We start from the raw sequence: 22988 nt of genomic DNA, 5'->3' as shown, positions 1-22988 counted from the left end.
AGGGTAACATGATTGTCACCATGTTGTAGCCATGCCAATTAATTCTGCGTGGGCAATCAGCTATCCTCCCTTTCTCTCCGCTGAGAAAATGTTTGCTTGAGTCTCCAGAGATATTGAGGAAAATATGAGCTCAATAAAGTGTGTGTGTGTGTGTGTGTGTGTGTGTGTGTGTGTGTTTGGAGGGGGAGCAAAATGCAGGCTTACTTCTTGCTATATTAGAGGTTGGCCAGAAAAGCAGAAATAGGCTAAATTTGGCATGCAAGAGCCTGCATTTCTTGCCAGTTCCCTCTTATTTTTAGTCTTTGGAACCCTGTGAATTTTCTCTACATAAGCTCACTTGATAACAAGCATCCTGGCTTTATATCTCCATCCCGTGCCCTGTGAGTTCTGCAGGATGTGAAGGAAATAGAGAGTTCATTCCATGTAAAAACAGTGGTCCGCCTAGATTCTTCGCTTTATACCATGGGATACAGCCAAGTGCAGATAATAAAAGGGGTGTGTGTGTGTGTGTGTGTGTGTGTGTGTGTGTGTGTGTGTATTGCAATCTGTACAGTTGAGGACAGGACAAGGAATGTGTGTGTGTGAGGGGTGGTAAGAAAGAGGAAATAGGTATGGTCCTTAGAGAATCAGACCATTCGTTCATATAACCCAGTATTTTCTACCCTGATTGGCAGCAAGTCTTCAAGGTCTAAAACAGGGGTCTTTCCCATCACTGTCTACCCAGTCCTTTTAGATGCCATCGAAGCTAGGAACTTCTCCATGCAAAACATGTACACTCCATGAAGTTGTAGTCCTTGACTGAACAGGGGGAAATGGCCGTCAGCCAAAAAGAACCCCACAGAAACATCAGCTTGGAACTTCAGTTCCTCAGAATCTGCATAGGGAAGGCCCCGTAGCTCAGTGGTAGAACATCTGCTTTGCACACAGAAGGTCTGAGGTTTCAATCTCCAGCATCTCCAGGTGGGGCTTGGAGAGACTCCTTGTCTGAAATCTTGGAAAGCCGCTGCTAGTCAGTGTAGACCAGGGGTCAGCAACCTTTTTCAGCCATGGGCCGGTACACTGTCCCTCAGACCATTTGGTGGGCCGGACTATATTTTTTTGGGAAAAGAACGAATTCCTATGCCCCACAAATAACCCAGAGATGCATTTTAAATAAAAGGACACATTTTACTCATGTAAAAACACACTGATTCCCGGACCATTCGCAGGCTGGATTGGGAAGGCGCCTTAGGTTGCCTACCCCTGGTGTAGACCATAGCTGCCAAGTCTCCCGTATTCCCCGGGAAACCCCCGTTTTTCCAGCTGTTCCCAGCTGAAAAAAATGGATTTTTTTGTTTCCCCCTGGTTTATTCTGGCGCGGTGGCCATTTTGGAACTGGGCGGAGCATGCTCAGAAGCGACTTTTGATGCTGCTTTGCCCAGTTCCAAAATGGCTGCAGCGCGACTTCTGGTGTGGCGGCCATTTTGGAACAGGGCAGAGCAGCATCAAAAGTAGCTTCTAAGCATGCTCCGCCCAGTTCCAAAATGGCGGCAGCGCTACTTCCGGTCTGCTACTTCCGGTCCAGTCCCTTATTTCTCAGGCTGGAACTTGGCAGCTATGGTGTAGACAGTATTGAGCTAGATGGCTTGGTACAAATTTGAAGATAAAAGTATGAAAAGACTACTTAATCCCCTTGTCATGTTGTACAGTTGGCCAGAAATAGGAATAATTAGTGCTTCATGTGCTAAATCTTGACCAAGAAATAATTTCCACTGGGGAGTAGAAATGTGAAGGCAAGAAAAGGTTTGGGAATCCTCTCCACCACCACCCTCCTCCCCAGTTTAGCCTCTTCTCCCAGTGGAGAAATTGGAAATCCGGAGATGGGGAGAGAACCTTCATATGAACTGTGTTCTTCTCCACTAGAAAAAAGATTGCAATGCTTTTAAAGTCAAGGTTTCAAAAACAGTGTTTTACCTGCACTTTGCTGTTTCAAATGGTTGGTTTTTTTGTTTTTGTTTTAAACTAGCTCTGCAAGATGATGTACAGTATCGGGCGATTACAATCCCTGTACACTATAGGCCTGTGTGTTCAGTCATTCATAAGTTTATTATAATATAAAGCACAGTGCAAAGTATACACACAACCTCGGTGAAACTGATGGTTATGTTGTCAATCATGCCAGGTATGGCAACACTCAGATACATTGTTAGCTGCTTCATAATGCATGCATTGATCCCCTTGAGAAAAATACTCAGAAGGGTCTTTAAAGATTGACCAGGAAACCCTCTGTCAGGGGGATGCATTATGTGTTTGCTTAACATATGTGCAACTCAAATCCTACCTGCCTTTCCCAAGCTAGCGTCATCCCACCAGCCCCAGATAACATGGCCAATGTGCAGGGATTCTGGAAGTTGTACTCCAACAATATCTGGAGGGCACCAGGTTGGGGAAGGCAAGGGACAAACATTTTATACTTCTAAATTGAATAAAATATAGGAAAATGTAGTCCTTTCCTATGACACAAAAAGAATTTTGTATAAATTAGCTGCCACACAAATTTCTACTTGTTTGTGTGGCAGCTATTTCATACAAAATTCATTTTGTGTCCTAAGGAAACTAAATTAAATTTAGAGCTGATAGGAATATAATATTTCTTCTGAAATTTCCACTTATTCCAATCAACACTGGGCGTCTTCCGATGGTGACTGTCTGCTGATGGAAGGAATCTGTCAGCAGAATGGATAGGGGGACACATTTTGCCATTTCCTCCCTTCCCCGCGACTCTCCCAATTCTGCTCCAGTGGGTCTCCAGTCCAAACTGTGGGATTGCCCCCCCAATGACCTCTCTCTTTTTCTGATGATGACTCTCCACTCTTAGATACCATCCCATGTGTCCCACCCACCCTCATGGCGTCCAAATACAACCAGGGTGATCTAGTAATAGGGTGGATTATTTTATATTTCACTACATGTTTATGGAAGTATTGTCACAACCCTGTACAGTATAACGTTTGCCCACACTTATTTGTATTAATGGTTCTTACGTTACCAGAAAATCGCAGCGAGCATTCTACTTATGTTCTGGGCTGTTATTGCAGTGCTAATCAGAATTGCCTAACAAACCTTTAATCTCTGCTTGGAAATCCATTTTATTACTCTTACTAATACTCTGTTATGAACTAAAGCATAGTTGGTTGAAGCATGTTAAGGGGTGTCTAATCTGTATGAAAATATCTTGAGAAAGTGCCTTTCTCTTTTGACACAGACTTGCCATGTAATTGTCACCCGAAAGAGACCACCCTGTACAAAGTCTCAGATCTCAAAGAGTGCCAAGTTGCGTGTCGTTTTCCTCTCGGCCAGTGGATTTTGTGGGAAACTGAAAAAGGAATAGCTCTGGCAGGGATGTTAAGTTATTCCCCAAAGAGCGAAGCCATTCTAGGCAAGAATTTACAAAGCAGGAGAATGCATAACTTAGTGGGCTGGTATTTAGCCATGATTTCGTTGCCAAAAGAACAGTTGTAAACCAGTGAGAACTGAGTCCTCAAGGAAAGCAGCTGACTATAGAATCTGGCCTGGGCGGTTCAGCTTAGTGAGTAGGTAGATGAGACTAATTAGGACTCTTGGCATCTGTTTGCATTCATGACACGATGGGCTTTGCAGCAGTCCTGTGAGTAAAAGCAAGGACGAAGTATTGCTTCTGTGGTGTTCTGAAAAACCAAGCAGCGATTGGAAGCCTCAAATTTGCTTTTCTTTTCCTCTTGGTGGTTGACCTATTGTAGGAATGTTAAAGCTTTGAGGGGGCACATGGGTTCCTGCTTTGTCTCTCTCTAGATAGCAGGGCAATCCAACCTCTCAGACCAAGTGGGCTACCATGCTGCCTTGTTGCGTGTGCAAGCCCTACATTTGATGCCCCCACCCAGCCCTTCCGCTGCCTTCCCAAAGCCAGGTAGGCAAGGCACAGGACTCTGGGAAGGAGGTGCAAGACTCTGGCAGGGTCCTAGAGATGCCCTACTTCCCTCCCAAAGCTGGGAAAACACTAACTAGGCTTTGAGAAGGAGATGGGTGGACTCGCATGTCCTTCTCAAAACCCAGCACCTTGCTTACATGCAGGGTGGATTTGCTTTAAATCAAATAGGTTTAAATCACGATTTAAATCACTAGTCAGTAAGACTTGATTTAAATCACTGGTCAGTAAGACTTGATTTAAATCATATTTTTTTACAGAAAGACTCATTCTTGCTGGTATAATGTTAATATTTACAACCAGATGAATGTTTCATTTTTGGAATAATAAATTTTCAGAGTAGTTTTTACAGTTAAATCATAAATTACTGATTTGGTTATACTATTAGAAATACATAGACAGATAATTATGAAATTATGGTGAGGTTTAATAAGTTAACTGTTTATATTTGGACTACTTTTCTGCTGTAATTTATCAGAAGGAGAAAAATAATCATTTCCTTAATAACAATTCAAACAATTTATGTAACTTAAACAATAACACCATAGCATATGTATCCATGTTTGTTAACTGATGTGGTTAAACGGGTTGTTTAAATAAAAACCTAGAGTGAGTTATAGAACACATGAAAAACTTGAAACATATCCTTTTTTCCTGATGACTATAATGTACAGTTATATCTCGGTTTACGTCCGCTGTGGTTTGAGTACTCTTGGTTTGAGTACTCCATGCCCTGGGAAGTGTTTACTTCTGGGTTCCGTGGCGCGCACATGCACAGAAGTGATCTGCGTGGCATGCACATGCGCGGAAGCACTCTATCAGCGCTTTGCGCACACGCACTATCAGCACTTGGTTTAAGTAGTTTTCAGGGAGTGAATGGCTCCCCGGAACCAATTAGGTACTTAAACCAAGGTACCACTGTAACTTAAATAGAAAAACTATCTTTATTCCTCCTCCAAAAGCATTTTATTTTAATAATCCGATTTAAATTAAAAATAAATAAATCAATTTTTTAAAAAATCATTGATTTTTATCCACCCTGCTTACATGGCTTTGGGAAGGCAATTCAAGAGCAGGTGGGGGGGGAGGCATTGCCTTTGGGCAGTGTGTTGGACTACCCTGTTCTAGAGAATACCGGTTTTTGTATGGGTTACTCTGGGCTGGGAAATGACCATCACAACTAGGATAATAGTTTAGTGTGGCAGGTCCAGCTGTTGTCTGAAATTCTGTGTACAGTTTCCTTTGGGAACAAATATAAAATTCGCAGCCAACTAACATGTTCTGTCAGTTCAGTGATTTTTGCTTGAGCTCCCCAAATTGCTTTTGGGTTTCTCCAACCGTCAGGAACTGATTTGGGGAGGAATACTAGGGCTTGCCGATCAGAAGGTCGGTGGTTCAAATCCCCGCTACGGGGTGAGCTCCTGTTGCTTAGTCCCTGTTCCTGCCAACCTAGCAGTTCAAAAGCACGAAGTGCTTGTAGATAAATAGGTACCGCTCTGGCGGAAAGGTAAATGGCGTTTCTGTGCGCTGCTCTGGTTCGCCAGAAGCGGCTTAGTCATGCTGGCCACATGACCCGGAAGCTGTACGTCGGCTCCCACGGCCAGTAAAGCAAGATGAGCATCGCAACCCCAGAGTCGCCCGTGACTGAACCTAATGGTCAGGGGTCCCTTTTCCTTTACCTTTAGGGTACATGCCAGGAGAGGACATGAGAGTCCCATTGTGCAAGCAGAAATCTTTGTGCCGGCTGAAAGACCTCAGCTGGATACTGTTCCAGTCAGAGTAGACCGATCAGCTGAGTTAGTAAGGTGCATTAATTTTAAATGATCTACTCTTAAGTAGGACTAGCATTAGCTACAACCCTATGGGAGCAGTTCTAACTATAGGAAGCCAGTGTAGTTTATGCCAGATCCCATTCAGGAATGAAGTTGAAAGAGGAAAAACAAGCATTTAAAATAGAGCTTGACACACATCGGCCTTTTTGCCCGTGTAAATTCCATCAAGTGCCCATGTCATGAAGTTAGGATCAAGAATAAGTCCTCTTCTGCCCTGTCCAGCCCCTGCCCACATGCCCAGAGAGCTCCCTTTTGGAGGCTTCCATTGGTGTTGGCTGCGGTCGAGCTGAGTCAGGTTATACCCTAGCATATCTCTGGCTGAGTCGCGGTGGGGAACCTATGTGGAGTTCTGTCAGATCCTAAGTTGTCAGATACTGATCTTGATTGTCCTCTATAACTGGGACTTTATTCTGTTTTGGGCTCAAGGTCCATAGGATTGAATGAAGCATTTACGGTACTTCCCACTGTGATCCTGCACAATTTAGTTCACTGTGTTGGACTCGAAAACGCATGCTGTTGTAAGCATTATATTTCCTCTGTGTGTTGATCTTGAAGCGTTCTTACCAGTAAAAGAAGCTTCCCTCCCCACCCGCCCCGCCTTTTAAAGATCAGTTTTTGACATGATGATAAAGTGAAGATTTTTGGAGAGAGCCAGTGCCAGCTTGTGAAGGGAACTTCTGTTGCTGAGTTTGTTTTTTCCCCTAGTGCTGACATTTTAAAGCTGTACATTTATTTCAGTCTTGGCAAGGAAGTGGTTGCATAAATCAGCATTCGAACTAATTGGGAGCAGCTCAAGATGAATGCTAAGAAGGCCTTATCAGAAGCTACTTGTTGCCTTTGCCTATGGAACTGGCTGGCTGTGTGTTTTATAGAGTGCACTCTTTCCTCTCCATCTGTCTGGCCTGGCAAATGCAGAATTAACTGCACCAGGGAGTGGTTTATTTCAAGAGCAGGAGTCAACGAGCAAATGTTCGTAGTAAACCCTACTACAAATTGATAAGCTGATATACAAGTCTCCAGAAGCAGCTTCTAGAATTGTTCAAGGTTCTAGATGAGATTACTGAAAATTTTTGATTCTTTTATGCTTGGCTTGTTGTGGTTCATGAATAAGCCCTCTGCCTTTACCCCCCTTAGCATGCAAATCTAGCTGTGTAGGAAATTGCCCTCGCCTTGGTGGTCCACAGCGTTTTGAGTAACTCTGCTGTGTTTTTTCAGGTTTGATTTGTGACCCTTTTTTTGCGGGTGGTACTGTTAAGACACTACCTTGTAAGCTTTTTAAACTTTTCAGGGCTCCTGAATGGAACCGCTCTATTTTTTTTCCTGTTGTTTGCTGATTAATAGCTTCCCTAAATTGACCAAGCATCAGTTCCCTTGGGGGAGTGGGGCGGCATTAATTAATTATTTGTTCTTTTGTTGTTGTTGTTCTTTTTGGAAAAATATAAGAGAAAAACGAGTTAATTAGCAATTAAGGGCTCGGCTCGCTCTTTTTCACTCTGCAGGAAGTGAAACTGGCACTAGGGCAGTCTTAGAATGAGCATTCAGGGGCAAATCACCAGCCCATATCTACAGGAAACAAACAGAGGTTGAACCGGAGCTTTGCTGAATGGAAATTACTCATGAGAAGACATTATAGAAGGCTCTTTGCCATGAGTCCCAGCGTTTCTGGATAACACAGCAGTATATTAAGTACTTGTGGAATCTCTATTTCAATTCTTCTCCCTGCATTTTTATGTAATGAAAATTGCAAACGAATCTTGCAAAATGTCTGAGAAACACCACAAAGGGAGTGATACTCACAATCTGGTTTTTGATTCATGATTAACATTGAAATAAAAGCTTGGCAAACGTGTCTTCATCATACAGTATATCCCAAGTGCCGCTCTGTGCGCCTGTAACATAATGAAGAGTGGACTTTGTGCATTGCTTTTTAGCTCAGGCTGAAATTCACCTCTGTTTCCTCTTTCTCTCACAGCTCTTCCATGTGGCCTACGTTCTGATCAAGTTTGCAAATTCCCCTCGCCCAGACCTGTGGGTGCTTGAGCGGTCAACGGATTTTGGACTTACATATGAGCCTTGGCAGTACTTTGCCTGTGAGTATGAGAGAAAAGTGGAAGGGATGTGGCAGCGGAGCCACGTTCACCGGGGGGGGGGGAACCTCCAGTCTTGGCCTGCCAGGGGTCCAGGTTGGCCTGCAATGCCATTTCCCCCACTTTGCCCATCAGCTGGTGTCCCCTGTGATGTCATCTGATGGACAGCAGGGGGTGGGCTAAGTTCTATGTTGGCTGAGTGTGCCAGTTCCCCAGGAAGGAAGAAGTGTGTGCAGCCAAACTGAGCAGGATTTAACCCCTGCTCAAGAGCTACTGGGCTCAGTTTGACAGGATTCCACAAAACCTCTTCTCTTCCTGATTCTGCATTGGAATTCCTTGCTATAACAAAGGCTCCCCCCCCCTATGTTTCAGTATGGGGTTTTGATGGAGTTTACATTGAAAGCCCTGCTTTTAAACAAAAGGGAGAACCTCTGTTTTAGCAGCAACTTGCACCTGCCATCATTGTGACATCAGGTGATACGGTAGGCAGGTGGGCAGCCCCACCCACCCGCCACATTTGGCCAACGAGGCTGATCCTAGTAAGGACCTGGCCTGTGGAGCAAAAAAAAAAAGTCTCCCACCTTTGACCTACTCCAGTGGCTCTGGAGCAAAAAAACAGCCAGCATTTCAGGACTTAGGCGAAGCTCTGTATTATTTCTCCCCTTTGCTTACTTATTTGTCATAGTGGTATATAGGATCTGCAGGTTCAACTGAATACCAGTTGATGGAGAACTGCAACAGAAGAAGGTAGTGCTTTCAGTCCTTTCTTGTGGACTTCCCAGAGGCTTCTGGTTGGCTACTGGTTGGTAGGAAGCAGGTCTGGATGAACCTTTTGTCTGAGCAGTCAAGGCTCTTCTTATGACTATATCCCAACCAGAATGCCCTGGCGTCGTACAAAATCCCCTACTGTACAGTCGGCCAGATTTTCCACGTTAACAATCTAGCATCTTGAAAAGGTGCATGGATGAAGGAATTTTGGCAGGTGTAATTTTCCAAATCAACACAGCAGAACTGTGACATGACAAGTTGCTTTAAGTTCCTTCCTTAACTGTTGTGCAGAAGGTGCAAGATCCCTAAAATAGCTGCTTCTAACTTGTGGTACATGGGTTTCAGTATGTGATAGGCTTTCCTGGAACAGATTTCTCACCGATCCCTCTCAGAGTGGATTTTGGTTGCGTCAGGAGGCATGGTTATTAACCCAAACTACCCCTCTTGCACAGTGAACTGTTGATTGTTTCATTTCCTTAAGATAATGTGACTGGTAGTCAGTTGATGGAAGGGTTCAGGCTGGATCAGACCCGCAAAGCCTCTTCCTGAGCAGCCATAGGGCTAGGATTCCCAAAGGCATTGGTAGGATTGCTGACATTTTTCTGGGATGACTCTTGTGCTTGTAACAACTGTATGACAAACAAAAATGCAGCAGATGGAGTATTTTGTGGCCTGCAGAAACAGGAACAGTGGAGGGAAAGTTACTTGTTGAATTTCTTGCATTATGCAGCTGTTAAAAGCAGAGGCAGCTAGCCAGACAAAAAAAATAGAGGAACTATAAAGCCATATAAGTGCCATCGGGACCTGTTCTGGCAGTTCAAGAGGTAAGGAGGTCTTGCAGCAATTAGCAGGTGAACATGTTGACCAAACAGCTGTTAAATCCTCATCTATAGGGACCAGTTGAAAATATGGCAAGCGTATTTGAAACTTGTTCTTGACTTGTGTTATTTTGCTCCAGCACACACTTAGCATGCCATATGTTTTTGGAAATGTATTGTGATGGGATAGTTGGGTGCCTAGTGAAGAATGTGTTTTTCATCACTGCTGACTACTCAGAAAAGGTATAATGATTGAAAAGATGAATTATGTTTTGAGTCTCAAGTGTATTTTTTATTTTCCTTTATTTTTTAACGAGGAGACTCAGAATGACTGGGGTCGATAATATCTGAAATATTGCATCCTTTCTGGAATGAGGGAAAGGAATGTTTCCCTGAAGCTAACAACAAGGGAGTTTGTTTGTTGGTTGGTTTGTTTGAATACACTGCTTGATGGTTAAAAAATCCCTAAAGCTCCAGAAGAATAAATGAATAAATTTCTTGCAGGTAAAACAGTTAAAAGCTGCAATATGAAATTAAAATTAAAATGAGAAATAAACTAAAATAATATTAAAACACACATCAACGTTCTAGATATTGGGGAGGCTTGTCCAAACAACAGGTTTCTAAGCAGGTGCTGAAGAGAGTACAGTGAAGGTATCTCTCTACCTGATGTCGGCAGGCAGGGAATTCCAAAGTGTAGGTGTTGCCAAAGTATTCCAGGTCCTGCACCTATATTGTGTTCTGATAACAGAGAAAGGGGTCCTGATATGTATAGTGACGAGCTTATGAGGAAATCGTTTTTCATTGCTCACTCGTTTTATCTGTGTTGTTGTATCCTGGATGTAAAGAGTTTTATATATATTTGCTTAAGGAAGTTACTTTATAGGTTGGTCCTGACATGATAAGCACCCAGACATTCGCCTTGTCTTTCCTAAATCTCTGCAGTTAAAGATTAGAGCAACTTGCAAGGAGGTTTCTGTGTATCTTTCTGTAGTCTCTCATTGTGGTGTTGTCTTCTTCCTGTCTTTTACTTTCCTCATCCATCATTCCTAGCATTTATTGGAAAGCTAACCTTTCAGCCAGAAACTCTGTGAAAGCTTGGGGGCATATCCCGACAGGAACAACCTGCCAGTTGTTTCTGAAAGCAGTCACAATTAGGAAGTGCCATTGCTCCATATGCAGAAAGAGTCATCTTCAATCATTGAGCATCTGGGGGGATAAGTGGGGATCCTCAAACTTCAGCTAGCCTTGGTCATGAGCCCAAATTTGTGGTTGCCATGACTCTGCCCTCCCACCAAATCAGGGGAGGGTCAAGAACTTCTCTCTGGCCTTCAGAGGTGTGTGGAAAGCCTCCAAAGAGCAGCATGAGGGGAGAGAAAATTCCCAGCTCCCCTTCACAGGGCCAAGCTCGGGAAGATGGAGGGAACTTATATCTTTAGTTGCATATTGCTTTGGTGGTTCTCAAAAATGCAATGTGAGATCCCTCCAAGCCTGTCATTCCTGTCCCAGAGGTGAGGGTAATTCTCAGCAAGGCAAGCGTTATGAAGAACTTTGCAGGTCCTTGTAGATTTGGTGACCTCTGTGATTCTGTTAGTCTCTCTTTATCTCTACTCCCTTCTTCCAAGTGATGTGGATAAGCAGTAGTAATAATAATAATAATAATAATAATAATAATAATAATAGTGTAAGTCATTCTTACATCTTGTCACAAGACTTCATGTCTGCTGTCTGAAGTTAAGATTAATACTAGTGTCCCCCCCATCATTGTATATGAATGTCACAAATATATTAAAGTTTGTATTTCAGAATGTTTTTGGGAGTCTAATGTTCTTCTGAATATCCCACTCATTTTCAGAGTAAGCTGGAGTAGTTAGCTCCCTCCCTCTCTGAACCCATAAGTATCTTTCACAAACCCCTTCTTGCTTTTGTCTTTTGATCAAAAGTTTTGCATGCTGCTTGGGCATATGCTTTGAGTGGCGAGATGGTTCAACGCCTTGTCTTTGTTTTTACTCAGAAGCAGATTTTTCACTTAGCACAGCATCTTTCTTATTTGCACAAAATGGCCCTGTTTGGACACTAGTTTAGAGACCCACCCATCTTTGACCTCTGTAGGCACTAAGCCCAGCTATGTCGCTTCTTGGCAGACATTTTTATCTAATTAGTTGGCAGTGCCAAGACCAATTTGGCAGGACCATAGCTATATCAATTTATTATAGGACATGGGAAGAAGAGGTGAATGTTTTCTGAAGTCTCGTTTCCTCATTGTTTGTGGTCCCAAGTTGGCTTTGGAAGAGGAGCCTGTTTCTGTTTCCTGCAGCCTAGACAATTGGCATTGCCGACCAGACATTTAGGGATGTCTGTTCTTCCTCCGGTAGTTCCCTGGGAAAGGGAAATTAAGGAAATTGGACAAGAGAATTTATTTCTGAGTTTGATGTTGCCTGCTGGTTTCCAGAGCAGAATCTGAGACATGCTTTACCAAGGAGCGCCAGCTTGTTCTGCAAATATATCATTATGAAGCTCGCAGAGAGCAGCCAAGCAACTCTGTGCATGTCAGGCACCAGGTCCTCCAGGGAGCCAAAACAGTAATTGGTAGAAGATGTGGAGTTGATCTTTACTGTGATCTTTTAAACAGAAAAACCTGGTGAAGGAGTGCCTGGAAAGACTATACGGTGAATTATCCCCTTGGGTGTGATTCCACCCCTAATTTCTATGACAGTGTGTATCTGTGAGCTCATTAGGTTTCCTTTGTGGTTGGAAGAACAAGAAGCATGTTTATCTTAAAATGAGTTTCCCTCTCCCAAATAGTAGTGGAATATTTTTATTTAATGACTCACATTTTATTCATTTTCTTCCTGTTTCAAGAAACCTTCTGCTGAAAGATGCCCAAGGGCTATCAGTGGTAGCTAAGGTGGTCCTTCCTCTTCTGTTCACTGTTTCTTAACTCTAGTTTCTTCTTTATGGTCTCTGTGCAGGTGCACTCCTTGCATTCTGCACATGTGCAGAGTATAGTTTGGAGCCTTCTAGAGCTTAAGTCAATGCATTTTTGGTAGGAGGTACACTCCCAATTGTCTAACATTAATAGAGTCGCTTCTATAGTTATGGAATATTTCCTGTAGCAATGGGACAAACCCAAATCAAAGGTTACTAAAAGTTTTGGATGATGCTCATAGGGTGTACAAAGTCTTCATTCAGTTGCAAAACAGTATTGGGTGTCATAGCTAGCAGTTAGCTTGCAAATGAATTTTGCATGAGAAGGTCAATTGGCATTTTTTTGCTTAGCAATTTAAGTCATACTTTTTCTCTGTTCACATATTGTGGTGATCCGAAAGGTTTGTTGTGTTGTGTGTTTGGAAAGAAGAGCCACCCGTCACAACAAAACCCAAACCCCATCCTCCTCTTCTTCTTCTTCTTCTTCTTCTTCTTCTTCTTCTTCTTCTTCTTCTTCTTCTTCTTCTTCTTCTTCTTCTGATAGGTGCTTGAGTGCTCTCCAGCCTCTTCCTTCCAGTCTCCAAAAAACAGAAGCTTATCTGCCCTCCCACCACTCTCCCATTCCGTTTGCTAGCTGTTTCTGCCACAATAGAAGAGTCAAAGGCACTTGTCCTTCCCATATCCCACCCTTTACTCCAGTCTGCACATTTATTTCCCTCTGCTGCCAAGGCCATTCATCCTGGGGTGGTCTCCTTTGAAACCGACCTCCAAACCTCCCTCTTAGCATGATAGAAGTTTGTATTTCAAAGGGGAACCAGACTTTTATAGAAAGTAACAGAGTCTGACCTTGCATGCTGCAAGCCCACATTCCACCTGTCGGTTATGGAACAGTGCCATGTGGCTGCCGGGTGCCAGGTGTATCTGGACACTTAACCAGCATGACTCGCAAGGAGGAGGAGAAAGAATTTGGCATGGTGGGGAGTCAGTGAGAGCGGGCAGCTGGTTCTCTCATTGCCTCCTTGGCCGTTGCATTCTCCAAACATTAGTGCTTCTCAAATGCACAGCGACTGAAGTTTCAAAACACTGCTCCAGAAGCATGAGGTACACCTCCTGGGCTTTGGTAAAAGTTGTGGCGCTAACTAGATGTGATGTTAATTGTGAATAGTCAAATAATGTGCACTTAAATATATAAGGGTGATTTTCTTCAGGAATGTTTGTGCGTGTTTGTAAGGGTTAAAACCATCCACACCATGACCCTAGTCCTTCTCCCCCTCATTTGCTATTTCAGTTTTTCATGTGCCTGCACACAATTACCCTCAGGCCTAGTTGGAACCTCAGTTGCGGGTTTTGAAGAAATGCCAGTGGTCACAACATCACTCTTCAGCCAGTTCTGGATATTTTGTTGTGTGAAGCTATACCAGCTACTTATATTAGGCCCTCTAAATCCATGTAAGGGTAAAGGGACCCCTGACCATTAGGTCCAGTTGTGACCGACTCTGGGGCTGCGGCGCTCATCTTGCATTATTGGCCGAGGGAGCCGGCGTACAGCTTCCGGGTCATGTGGCCAGCATGACAAAGCCGCTTCTGGCGAACCAGAGCAGCACACGGAAACACCGTTTACCTTCCCGCTGTTTATCTCCTTGCACTTTGATGTGCTTTCAAACTGCTAGGTTGGCAGGAGCTGGGGCCGAGCAATGGGAGCTCACCCCGTCGCAGGGATTTGAACCGCCAACCTTCTGATCGGCAAACCCTAGGCTCTGTGGCTTAACCCAAAGCACCACTCGTGTCCCCTAAATTCAGCCTCCGCTGAAATGCTGTCTTTCGTGGTGATCATTTTACTTATTTTTGGTTCTTACTTATTTGATACCTAGCTTTCTTACCAGTTCATGAACGCTCTGGAGCTGTTTGCCGAGCAATGCCCTATCCTCTATTAGAGAAGTGCTGTGGTGTCAGTTTCAAGATTTGGAGGTGGGTGGGGAGTTCCAGGGGCACTGTAGCATGTCTTCCTTAGCGTAGCCAGTTAGCTTAGCCATTCTTGGCAGGAATCAAAAGCTCGGTTCCTTCTGCAGTTGTTTCTGGACAGGCCTTGAGAGAGTGCATTGGGACCTGTGTCTGGGATAGTAAGATTTCCAACTCCAAATCTGCATGGGGCTTGCATTCTGATAAAAGCTGCTGGGATAAGGAAGGCAGGTCCATGTTCCTTTGCACCAGCATTGCAGGTTTCAGACACTTTTCAGAGTGCCAGCTAATGGCTCTTTCACAAATGCATAGGAATCATAAGATGAGTCACGCCATTGGTCCACCTTGCTCATTATTGTCTACACTGACCTGCAGTGGCTCTCTCCCAGCCCTGTCTGGAGATGCTGGGGATGGAACCTGGGACCTTCTGTATGCTAAGCAGATGCTCTCTCGTTGCGTTGCAACCCTCCCCCAAAGTAGCCAGCATTGCACTTTGTAGGATATTCCATTCAAAGCGTTATGTTAAAAAAAAAGCTCACCCTGGATCCCTAGTGCTCCATGTCCATTTTCTGCGTTTGCCCTATCTTATTCTCATTTCTGGCATTCATACTGGAGAGCTGATGTCATGTCCTATCAAAGAAATCAGAGAGTTCTTTTTTATACTTGCCTCTGCCTCAAACTCACTAGGTAGCCTTAGGCAAGCCACTCTCCCTCAGCCTCAGGAACCATAGAATCGTAGAATTGTAGAGTTGAAAGGGACCCCAAGAGACATAGAATCATGCAGTCATAGAATCTTAGAGTAGGGAGGGACCCTGAGGGTCATCTAGTCCAACCCCCTGCAGTGCAGGAAACTCAGCTAAAGCATCCGTGACAGATGGCCATCCAACCTCTGTTTTAAAACCCTCCCAGGGAAGGTTTTTAAACATGCTAATATTGGAAGATAATATTGATCTGCTTTACATGGATGACGTGAGGATTACACTGAAGTGAAGTAGGTGAAGTGCTTTGAATATTTGGGAGTTCTAATATAATTGCAGAATATTATTAATATTTCATTTTACACAACTAAAATGTTCGCCTCTTGACTTCTCTGCTCAATAGCTTCCAAGAGAGATTGTATAGAGAAATTTGGCCTGAGGACACTGGAACGGATAACCAAAGACAACGATGCCATCTGCACCACTGAATACTCCCGAATTGTGCCCTTGGAGAATGGCGAGGTAAAACTCTTTCATTTTTTTGTCTGGCTGTGTATCAAAGCAGTGATGTGGGTTGGATCCCCCCCCCCTGTGCTTAATTTTTCTGTGGGAAAAAAACTGCTTTGTAAGTTCAATAGGAACTATGAATGGATTTGACAAGCATAGCAGTTTGAAACTTTTTAGCATTCTTTAATAAATACGAGTAAAATTAGCATGCTTAATTTGATCTATGGCACCAGAAACTATGCAAACTGACAATTTTCAGATGCAAATTAGCCTAATTTGTGTAGGATTTCTCCCCCCACCCCGAAAACCCACACCACCCAGTTCAAGTCCTGTATTTAAAATGATTAATGCTAAATTAACATAAGGTATGAAGGATACCCCTGGATTTTCATATGTTGATGTTTCTAAGAGCATGATCCTGTGTTGAATATTATCACTGGGTGACCTTGGGCAAACCTATCTATACTATTGGAATTATATAGTGGGAATAAAATGACTTGCCTTACAGGGTTGTTGTGATACTTCATGGGAGGGAGGAAAGGCACTTCAAATAAAGAGTTGTATAGAGCATTACAAGCCCCTGGAAGTTCTGTCCAGCCTTTGGTTTCTAAGTCTCCTTCAAGCATTATATACCTTTCCAAACTACAGTGGTACCTCTACTTATGAATTTAATGCGTTCCAAACGCACATTTGTAAGTAGAAAAAGAAAGTCGAATCCCATAGGAATGCACTGGGAGAAAAAAAATCGTAAGTAGAAAAAATCCTATCTAAAAATTCGTAAATAGAAAAAATCCTATCTAAACCGCATCCAAGATGGCGGACGGAGCTCCATTCGTAAGTAGAAACATTCGTAAGTAGAGGTACCACTGTACCGTATACAGTGGGACCTCGGTTTATGAACACAATTGGTTCCGGAAGTCTGTTCATAAACTGAAGCGAACTTTCCCATTGAAAGTAATGGAAAGTGGATTAATCTGTTCCAGTCGGTCCGCGGAGCACTTAAACTGAAGCGTTCATAAACTGAAGCGAACTTTCCCATTGAAAGTAATGGAAAGTGGATTAATCTGTTCCAGACGGGTTCGCGGAGTACTCAACCTGAAGCATACTTAACCCAAAGCATGGGTGTAATTGGTTCCGGAAGTCTGTTCATAAACTGAAGCGTTCATAAACTGAAGCAAACTTTCTCATTGAAAGTAATGGAAAGTGAATTTATCCGTTCCAGATGGGTCTGCGGCGTTCGTAAACTCATAAACCGAGGTGTTCATAAACCGAGGTTCCACTGTATTCTGTGGCCATGAGACATAGAAATTATTTTAAGAAATGAAAGATTGGATTCTTGGGATTCCAAACTTTGTACCGTCTCTCCAATTCCATTCTTGCCCAGAAGAGTCATGGAAATGGAAGATACGCTCTGTGGCGATATTCCTTTCTCTTAGGAGATAAGCAAGCAGCCGCCCTGTCCAGCCCAGTGAACTTTACCTTTCTGAATGTTTCTTGCGTTATCCAAAGCTGATAATAGGCCATGGGATATTGCGCCTGGGAAACTCTGGCACATCCTGTTGCTAAATTCTGCTGTAATCTTGAGTCATGCTGGCGGAACTCCTCCAGCTGTGCAGATGCTGTGTTCCAGGACACAAACTGCTGCAGTTGTAAAGGGTTGCGGTGGGGTGTAAAGAGTTCATTCAACCACAGACATGCTTGTCCTCAAAGCAAAGCATTCTGTTTAAGCAGGAGGAGGGGGCCGATTTATGGGGGTGGGGCAGGAGACAATGTCTGGGAACGCAAGGAAGTGCAGAATTATTTTGGTTAATTTTTTTTACCAAAGGGATTAATTCAATTTTTTAAGGGCATGTTTTGCATTTTTCAGCACTTGGTGAAATAATAAAGAGAGATTTGATTAGCAGCTGCTCAGATTGGAATGGAGTGCAGCTCAGTTGAATCAGATTCATCCATGTATGGGATTTTGTTCGTTGCAGCTAAGGTCTCTGTTGCCTTGTGCCTAAAGATGCCTTATTCATTCCCCACGTACCCCCTGAGATACCTTGCATTTCTGAAAATTGCAGAATGTTTAAATGAAGAAATCCAGAATTGTATGTGATTGTTAAGTTTGTCATATTGAATGCTGAAATTGATTATAGCTGAGTTTTTATTTATTTAATTGCTTCGCGACGTGGTGTATGTTGGATTGGGTCCCTTTGGAATGAATTAGTGGGCCTTCAATCCTGACTAAGTTATCCCACTGATCTCAATAAGAATTTAAGAACATAAGAAGAACCCTGTGGGATCAGACCAAAAGTTTCCCATGCACAGCATCCTGTTCTCACAGTGGTCAACTAGATGCCTATGGGAAGCTCACAAGCAAGACCACAGCACAACAGCGCTCTTCCCACTTGTGATTCCCTATAGCTGCTGTTAGAGGCACACCACTTCCAACAATGGAGATAGTACAAACCCATCATGGTTAGTAGCCATTGACAGCGAATGAGAACCTTCAGCTAACTTAGCTTGGGTCAACCTGGTTATGCCAACCCCACTTACTTTTCAATGGCAAGCTATAACTGGTCAGTTTACCTTTCTGTAGTTTGTACAATTTTAAAAGATGATGCTGTTAAGGTGCTACACCCAATATGTAGCTGTTAAGGTGCTACACCCAATATGCCAGCAAGTTTGGAAAACTCAGCAATGGCCAGAGGATTGGAGAAGATCAGTCTACATCCCAATTCCAAAGAAGGGCAGTGCCAAAGAATGCTGCAACTACCGCACAATTGCGCTGATTTCACACGCTAGCAAGGTTATGCTTAAAATTCTACAAGGCAGGCTTAGGCAGTATGTGGACCGAGAACTCCCAGAAGTGCAAGCTGGATTTCGAAAGGGCAGAGGAACCAGAGACCAAATAGCAAACATGCGCTGGATTATGGAGAAAGCTAGAGAGTTCCAGAAAAACGTCTACTTCTGCTTCATTGGCTATGCAAAAGCCTTTGACTGTGTCGATCACAGCAAACTATGGCAAGTTCTTAAAGAAATGGGAGTGCCTGATCACCTCATCTGTCTCCTGAGAAATCTCTATGTGGGACAAGAAGCTACAGTTAGAACTGGATATGGAACAACTGATTGGTTCAAAATTGGGAAAGGAGTACGACAAGGTTGTATATTGTCTCCCTGCTTATTTAACTTATATGCAGAATTCATCATGCGAAAGGCTGGACTAGATGAATCCCAAGCCGGAATTAAGATTGCTGGAAGAAATATCAACAACCTCAGATATGCAGATGACACAACCTTGATGGCAGAAAGCGAGGAGGAATTAAAGAACCTTTTAATGAGGGTGAAAGAGGAGAGTGCAAAATATGGTCTGAAGCTCAACATCAAAAAAACCAAGATCATGGCCACTGGTCCCATCACCTCCTGGCAAATAGAAGGGGAAGAAATGGAGGCAGTGAGAGATTTTACTTTCTTGGGCTCCTTGATCACTGCAGATGGTGACAGCAGTCACGAAATTAAAAGACGCCTGCTTCTTGGGAGAAAAGCAATGACAAACCTAGACAGCATCTTAAAAAGCAGAGACATCACCTTGCCGACAAAGGTCCGTATAGTTAAAGCTATGGTTTTCCCAGTAGTGATGTATGGAAGTGAGAGCTGGACCATAAAGAAGGCTGATCGCTGAAGAATTGATGCTTTTGAATTATGGTGCTGGAGGAGACTCTTGAGAGTCCCATGGACTGCAAGAAGATCAAACCTATCCATTCTTAAGGAAATCAGCCCTGAGTGCTCCCTGGAAGGACAGATCGTGAAGCTGAGGCTCCAATACTTTGGCCACCTCATGAGAAGAGAAGAATCCTTGGAAAAGACCCTGATGTTGGGAAAGATTGAGGGCACTAGGAGAAGGGGACGACAGAGGACAAGATGGTTGGACAGTGTTCTCGAAGCTACGAACATGAGTTTGACCAAACTGCGGGAGGCAGTGCAAGACAGGAGTGCCTGGCGTGCTATGGTCCATGGGGTCACGAAGAGTCGGACACGACTAAACGACTAAACAACAACAACAAGTTTGTACATTCCTATTTTGTGTGCAAGAGCCAAGTTGACAATTGTTTACATTATTGAAAGACCATTTACAGAGAACCAGTGATTCCTTTTGATAAGAATGTTAGATCTAGACCTGGGAAGCTTTTGACATTTCAGTTGAGCCATGAGCGTGGCTTTGTGTGAGTCATAATCTTCTGTCCTCAATTCGTTATCTGTAAAATGGGAGCAGTTGTGGCTTACCTCTGAGGTTTGCTGCATGGAGGAATAAGATAAGAACATATTGGGCTGGATTCAGTTAACAGGTCCCACTAGCAGAAACCCACTCAGAGACTTCTGCTGGTGCAATGGGGCTTCCCCCCCTCTTCCCCCACCCCCTAAATTAACTCTGGGGGGTAGGGAGAATCCCTAGAACAGTGTGGTGTGGGAGGAGAGATTGTTCTGTTGGACAAGCAGAAATGCATGCACCGATACAACATTTTCAACAGTGTGATGCTGAATTCCCCCCATTGTTACTTGCTCTGAGCATAGTAGTATAGTGTAATTTAAATGAGTAGATGAGAATTGTATTGATCCGCTGCTATAGTGAAGCATATTTCCGGACTGAGAAACACACACATTTTCTATTACCTGAAATATTCCTCTCTTTCTCACTCTGCTCCTACAGATTGTGGTCTCTTTGGTGAACGGGCGTCCAGGAGCCATGAACTTCTCTTATTCTCCTCTGTTAAGGAATTTCACCAAAGCCACCAACATTCGATTACGCTTCCTGCGGACTAACACCCTCCTTGGGCATCTGATGGGAAAGGCCTTACGAGACCCGACCGTGACCAGGAGGGTGAGATGCTTCTAGGCTCCTCTTTGCTTATCAGTCAAATCACTGGCGTGGGAGCAGTAGCTTTTGGGAACATTTGAGAGATGAGTAAATGTACAGAGTACCATGGTATCCAACCTGGATTTAAATTGCACTTCGCATGTTACCAGTTTCTCATGCGGAAGTGAAGGCGTGTTGTAATAAATGGCAATGCTATGTGCATGTAAACGGCTGCAGTATATACAACAGGATTTAAATCTTGCATTTGGGCTTTATTTTCTCTCCTTGCAATAAATTGCAAGTGGGGTAAGGAGGGATCTACACAGAAAAAAATGTCAGGGTCAGCTGATTTAAAATAGCATGTAAAATTCATTTTAAAAGATTTTAAAGTTCTGCCATGGATTGGATATCCCTTTGGAATATATGCCCAGTAGCACATTCATATACAGTGGTGCCTCGCTTAACGAATGCCCTGCTTAACGAAATTTCTGCTTAATGAAAGGTTTTTTCTAGCGGAGGTTGCCTCGCTAGACAAATTCGTTTTACGAAAAATTCGTCTAGCGAATCACGGTTTCCCATAGGAATGCATTGAAATTCAATTAATGCATTCCTATGGGCAAATTATTTTTTTTAAAAAAAAGTTCAATGCATTCCTATTGGATTCGCTAGACGAATTTTTCGTCATAAGAAAAGACCCATGGAACGAATTAAATTCGTCTAGCGAGGCACCACTGTATGAGTTTAAGCCTATTCTGAAAGTATATTATGACCAAAATTATTTAATATATTCTAAAAAGAAATGTAATTTAAAAATTAAACAAAAACATTCCTTGCTCAATTAAAAAGTCCCTAGCCCTCTATACGTACGTGTGATACTTTGTTATGTAAGATTCCCACCCATAACACCAATTATGCATGGCCAACAGATCAACCCTTCCTATGGAGATACATTTTGGACTTTGAGATCCTTGTTGCAGTCTACCAAACAGCACAGTTGTGGAGAGAGTTACTGTATATGCAGATGTCTAAAGTAATAAATCTGCAATCTGCTTGGGAGTTGTGGGGAGAACATTGGTTGCCAACAAACAAACAAAGCCACCCACCCAACAACACTTGAGGCACCTGCTGATTGCTACACACAACTTCCTTGGCAAAGTCCAGCATGGGGGATATCCCAGCCTGCTTGTTCGTTAGCTCTGCAATAACCAGCAGGTGTTACTTACTGTAGCCAGCAAAAACTGCACTGAAGAGGCTTTAAGTATGCAGATGGTGCTGCCAGACGAAGGAAGAAATGCCCCAAAGTATTATTTAATGAAATAAAACCTATTGGTTTCCCTTGGTAGGGGTGGGTGTTGTCTTGCACCTCCCACAAAAAACGAGAGAGATCAACTAGGTCATTAAATATCTGCTCAGAGGCTCTGCAGATTTCCAAGCCCTGTATGTTTTTATCCAGGCATACAGAAAAAAATTAAAATGTATTTATTGACATTGTTCAGACTGATGGTGGTCTGCTCATAGAACAGAGACAATAAAGAGCAAACTTTGCAAATTGTTTAGCCTTGTCTGGCATAATGTCCTGGGCGTTCAGTTTTACTAAGCCCTAGAGGCTGAATGCCCTGAATGCTTTCTGTCTGGCCCTTGGAGACTTCATTAGGCCATATACCACATTGGACCTGCTAGTGCCTCTAGCTTGTCTGTTGCTCAGTACCCATGACATTTCTGTGATGTCACCCTAAAGCTGTATTGTGACAAGCAGGGTTATGAATACTGTTGCCATGTCACTGTAAGTCTCTGATCTTCTCCCACACCCTGTAGAGTAGCCAGTGTGGGCAATCACCAGGCAGGGCAGAGGTGCTAATGCTGCTCTGCTCTTCCTGTAAGGAATGCTTCTTTGACTGATGCATCCATCATTCAAGAATAAATTTGTAAAGGATGCGTCAGATGGAATCCTATCACTGACAAAAGTTTGAGTTATTTATTTTGAATTAGTTGGGCATTTGTGCCATGAGGTTATTCCTTTGTATGGGAGAGAATATATGGCCGATGTCTGCAAAGTGACATGGACAAACCATTCTGCGATCTTTTAGTATTACTACAGCATCAAAGATATCAGCATTGGAGGACGGTGTGTATGCCATGGTCACGCTGATGTCTGTGATGCCAAAGACCCTACGGATCCTTATAGGTAAGACTTCTGTTGAAAAACACCATGCCTAGATAGAATAACGTGTAAAGAATTGAACTAAGAATGATAGTTGGTGAAAGGAAAACAAGGTTCATAATGCAATGGAGGGACTGAAAGATGAATTTTGCTGTAAGTCATCAGAGCCAGTTCTGCCAAAAGACAAGGTGTAATGTGATGATAGATAGATAGATAGATAGATAGATAGATAGATAGATAAGCTGCATTCTAAAGCAAGATTCTCCCCATGTTAATTTGCACTTTACTCTATCACCTGCCTCCTAGATTACAAGCTTCACCTAGATTATGTTGTCACTAGTATCTTGAAGCCCGTTAAAATAACGGGTGCTAGAGCGCATGTCTCGGCAGCAGCCGCGTAAGCGGCAAGGCCGGATCGCAACCCCGGCGCTTGGCTATAGGAGAAGCCAG

At 43.3% G+C, this 22988-nt stretch overlaps 1 protein-coding gene across 2 annotated transcripts in view; it reads left to right on the top strand.

Annotated features, from left to right (window-relative positions):
* Window positions 1–22988, top strand: part of LAMA5 (laminin subunit alpha 5) — a 190394-nt gene that overhangs the window by 62473 nt on the left and 104933 nt on the right. For both annotated transcript variants that reach the window (XM_035123974.2, XM_035123973.2), the window contains exons 3-6: window positions 7748–7865; window positions 15437–15555; window positions 20231–20401; window positions 22465–22562. In XM_035123974.2, coding sequence (XP_034979865.2) covers window positions 7748–7865; window positions 15437–15555; window positions 20231–20401; window positions 22465–22562 — 506 coding nt within the window. The remainder of the gene's footprint in view (window positions 1–7747; window positions 7866–15436; window positions 15556–20230; window positions 20402–22464; window positions 22563–22988) is intronic.

Source organism: Zootoca vivipara, chromosome 7 (assembly GCF_963506605.1).
Source record: "Zootoca vivipara chromosome 7, rZooViv1.1, whole genome shotgun sequence".
Classification (NCBI taxonomy): Eukaryota; Metazoa; Chordata; class Lepidosauria; order Squamata; family Lacertidae; genus Zootoca; species Zootoca vivipara.
This window is presented reverse-complemented; position numbering and strand designations above follow the sequence as displayed.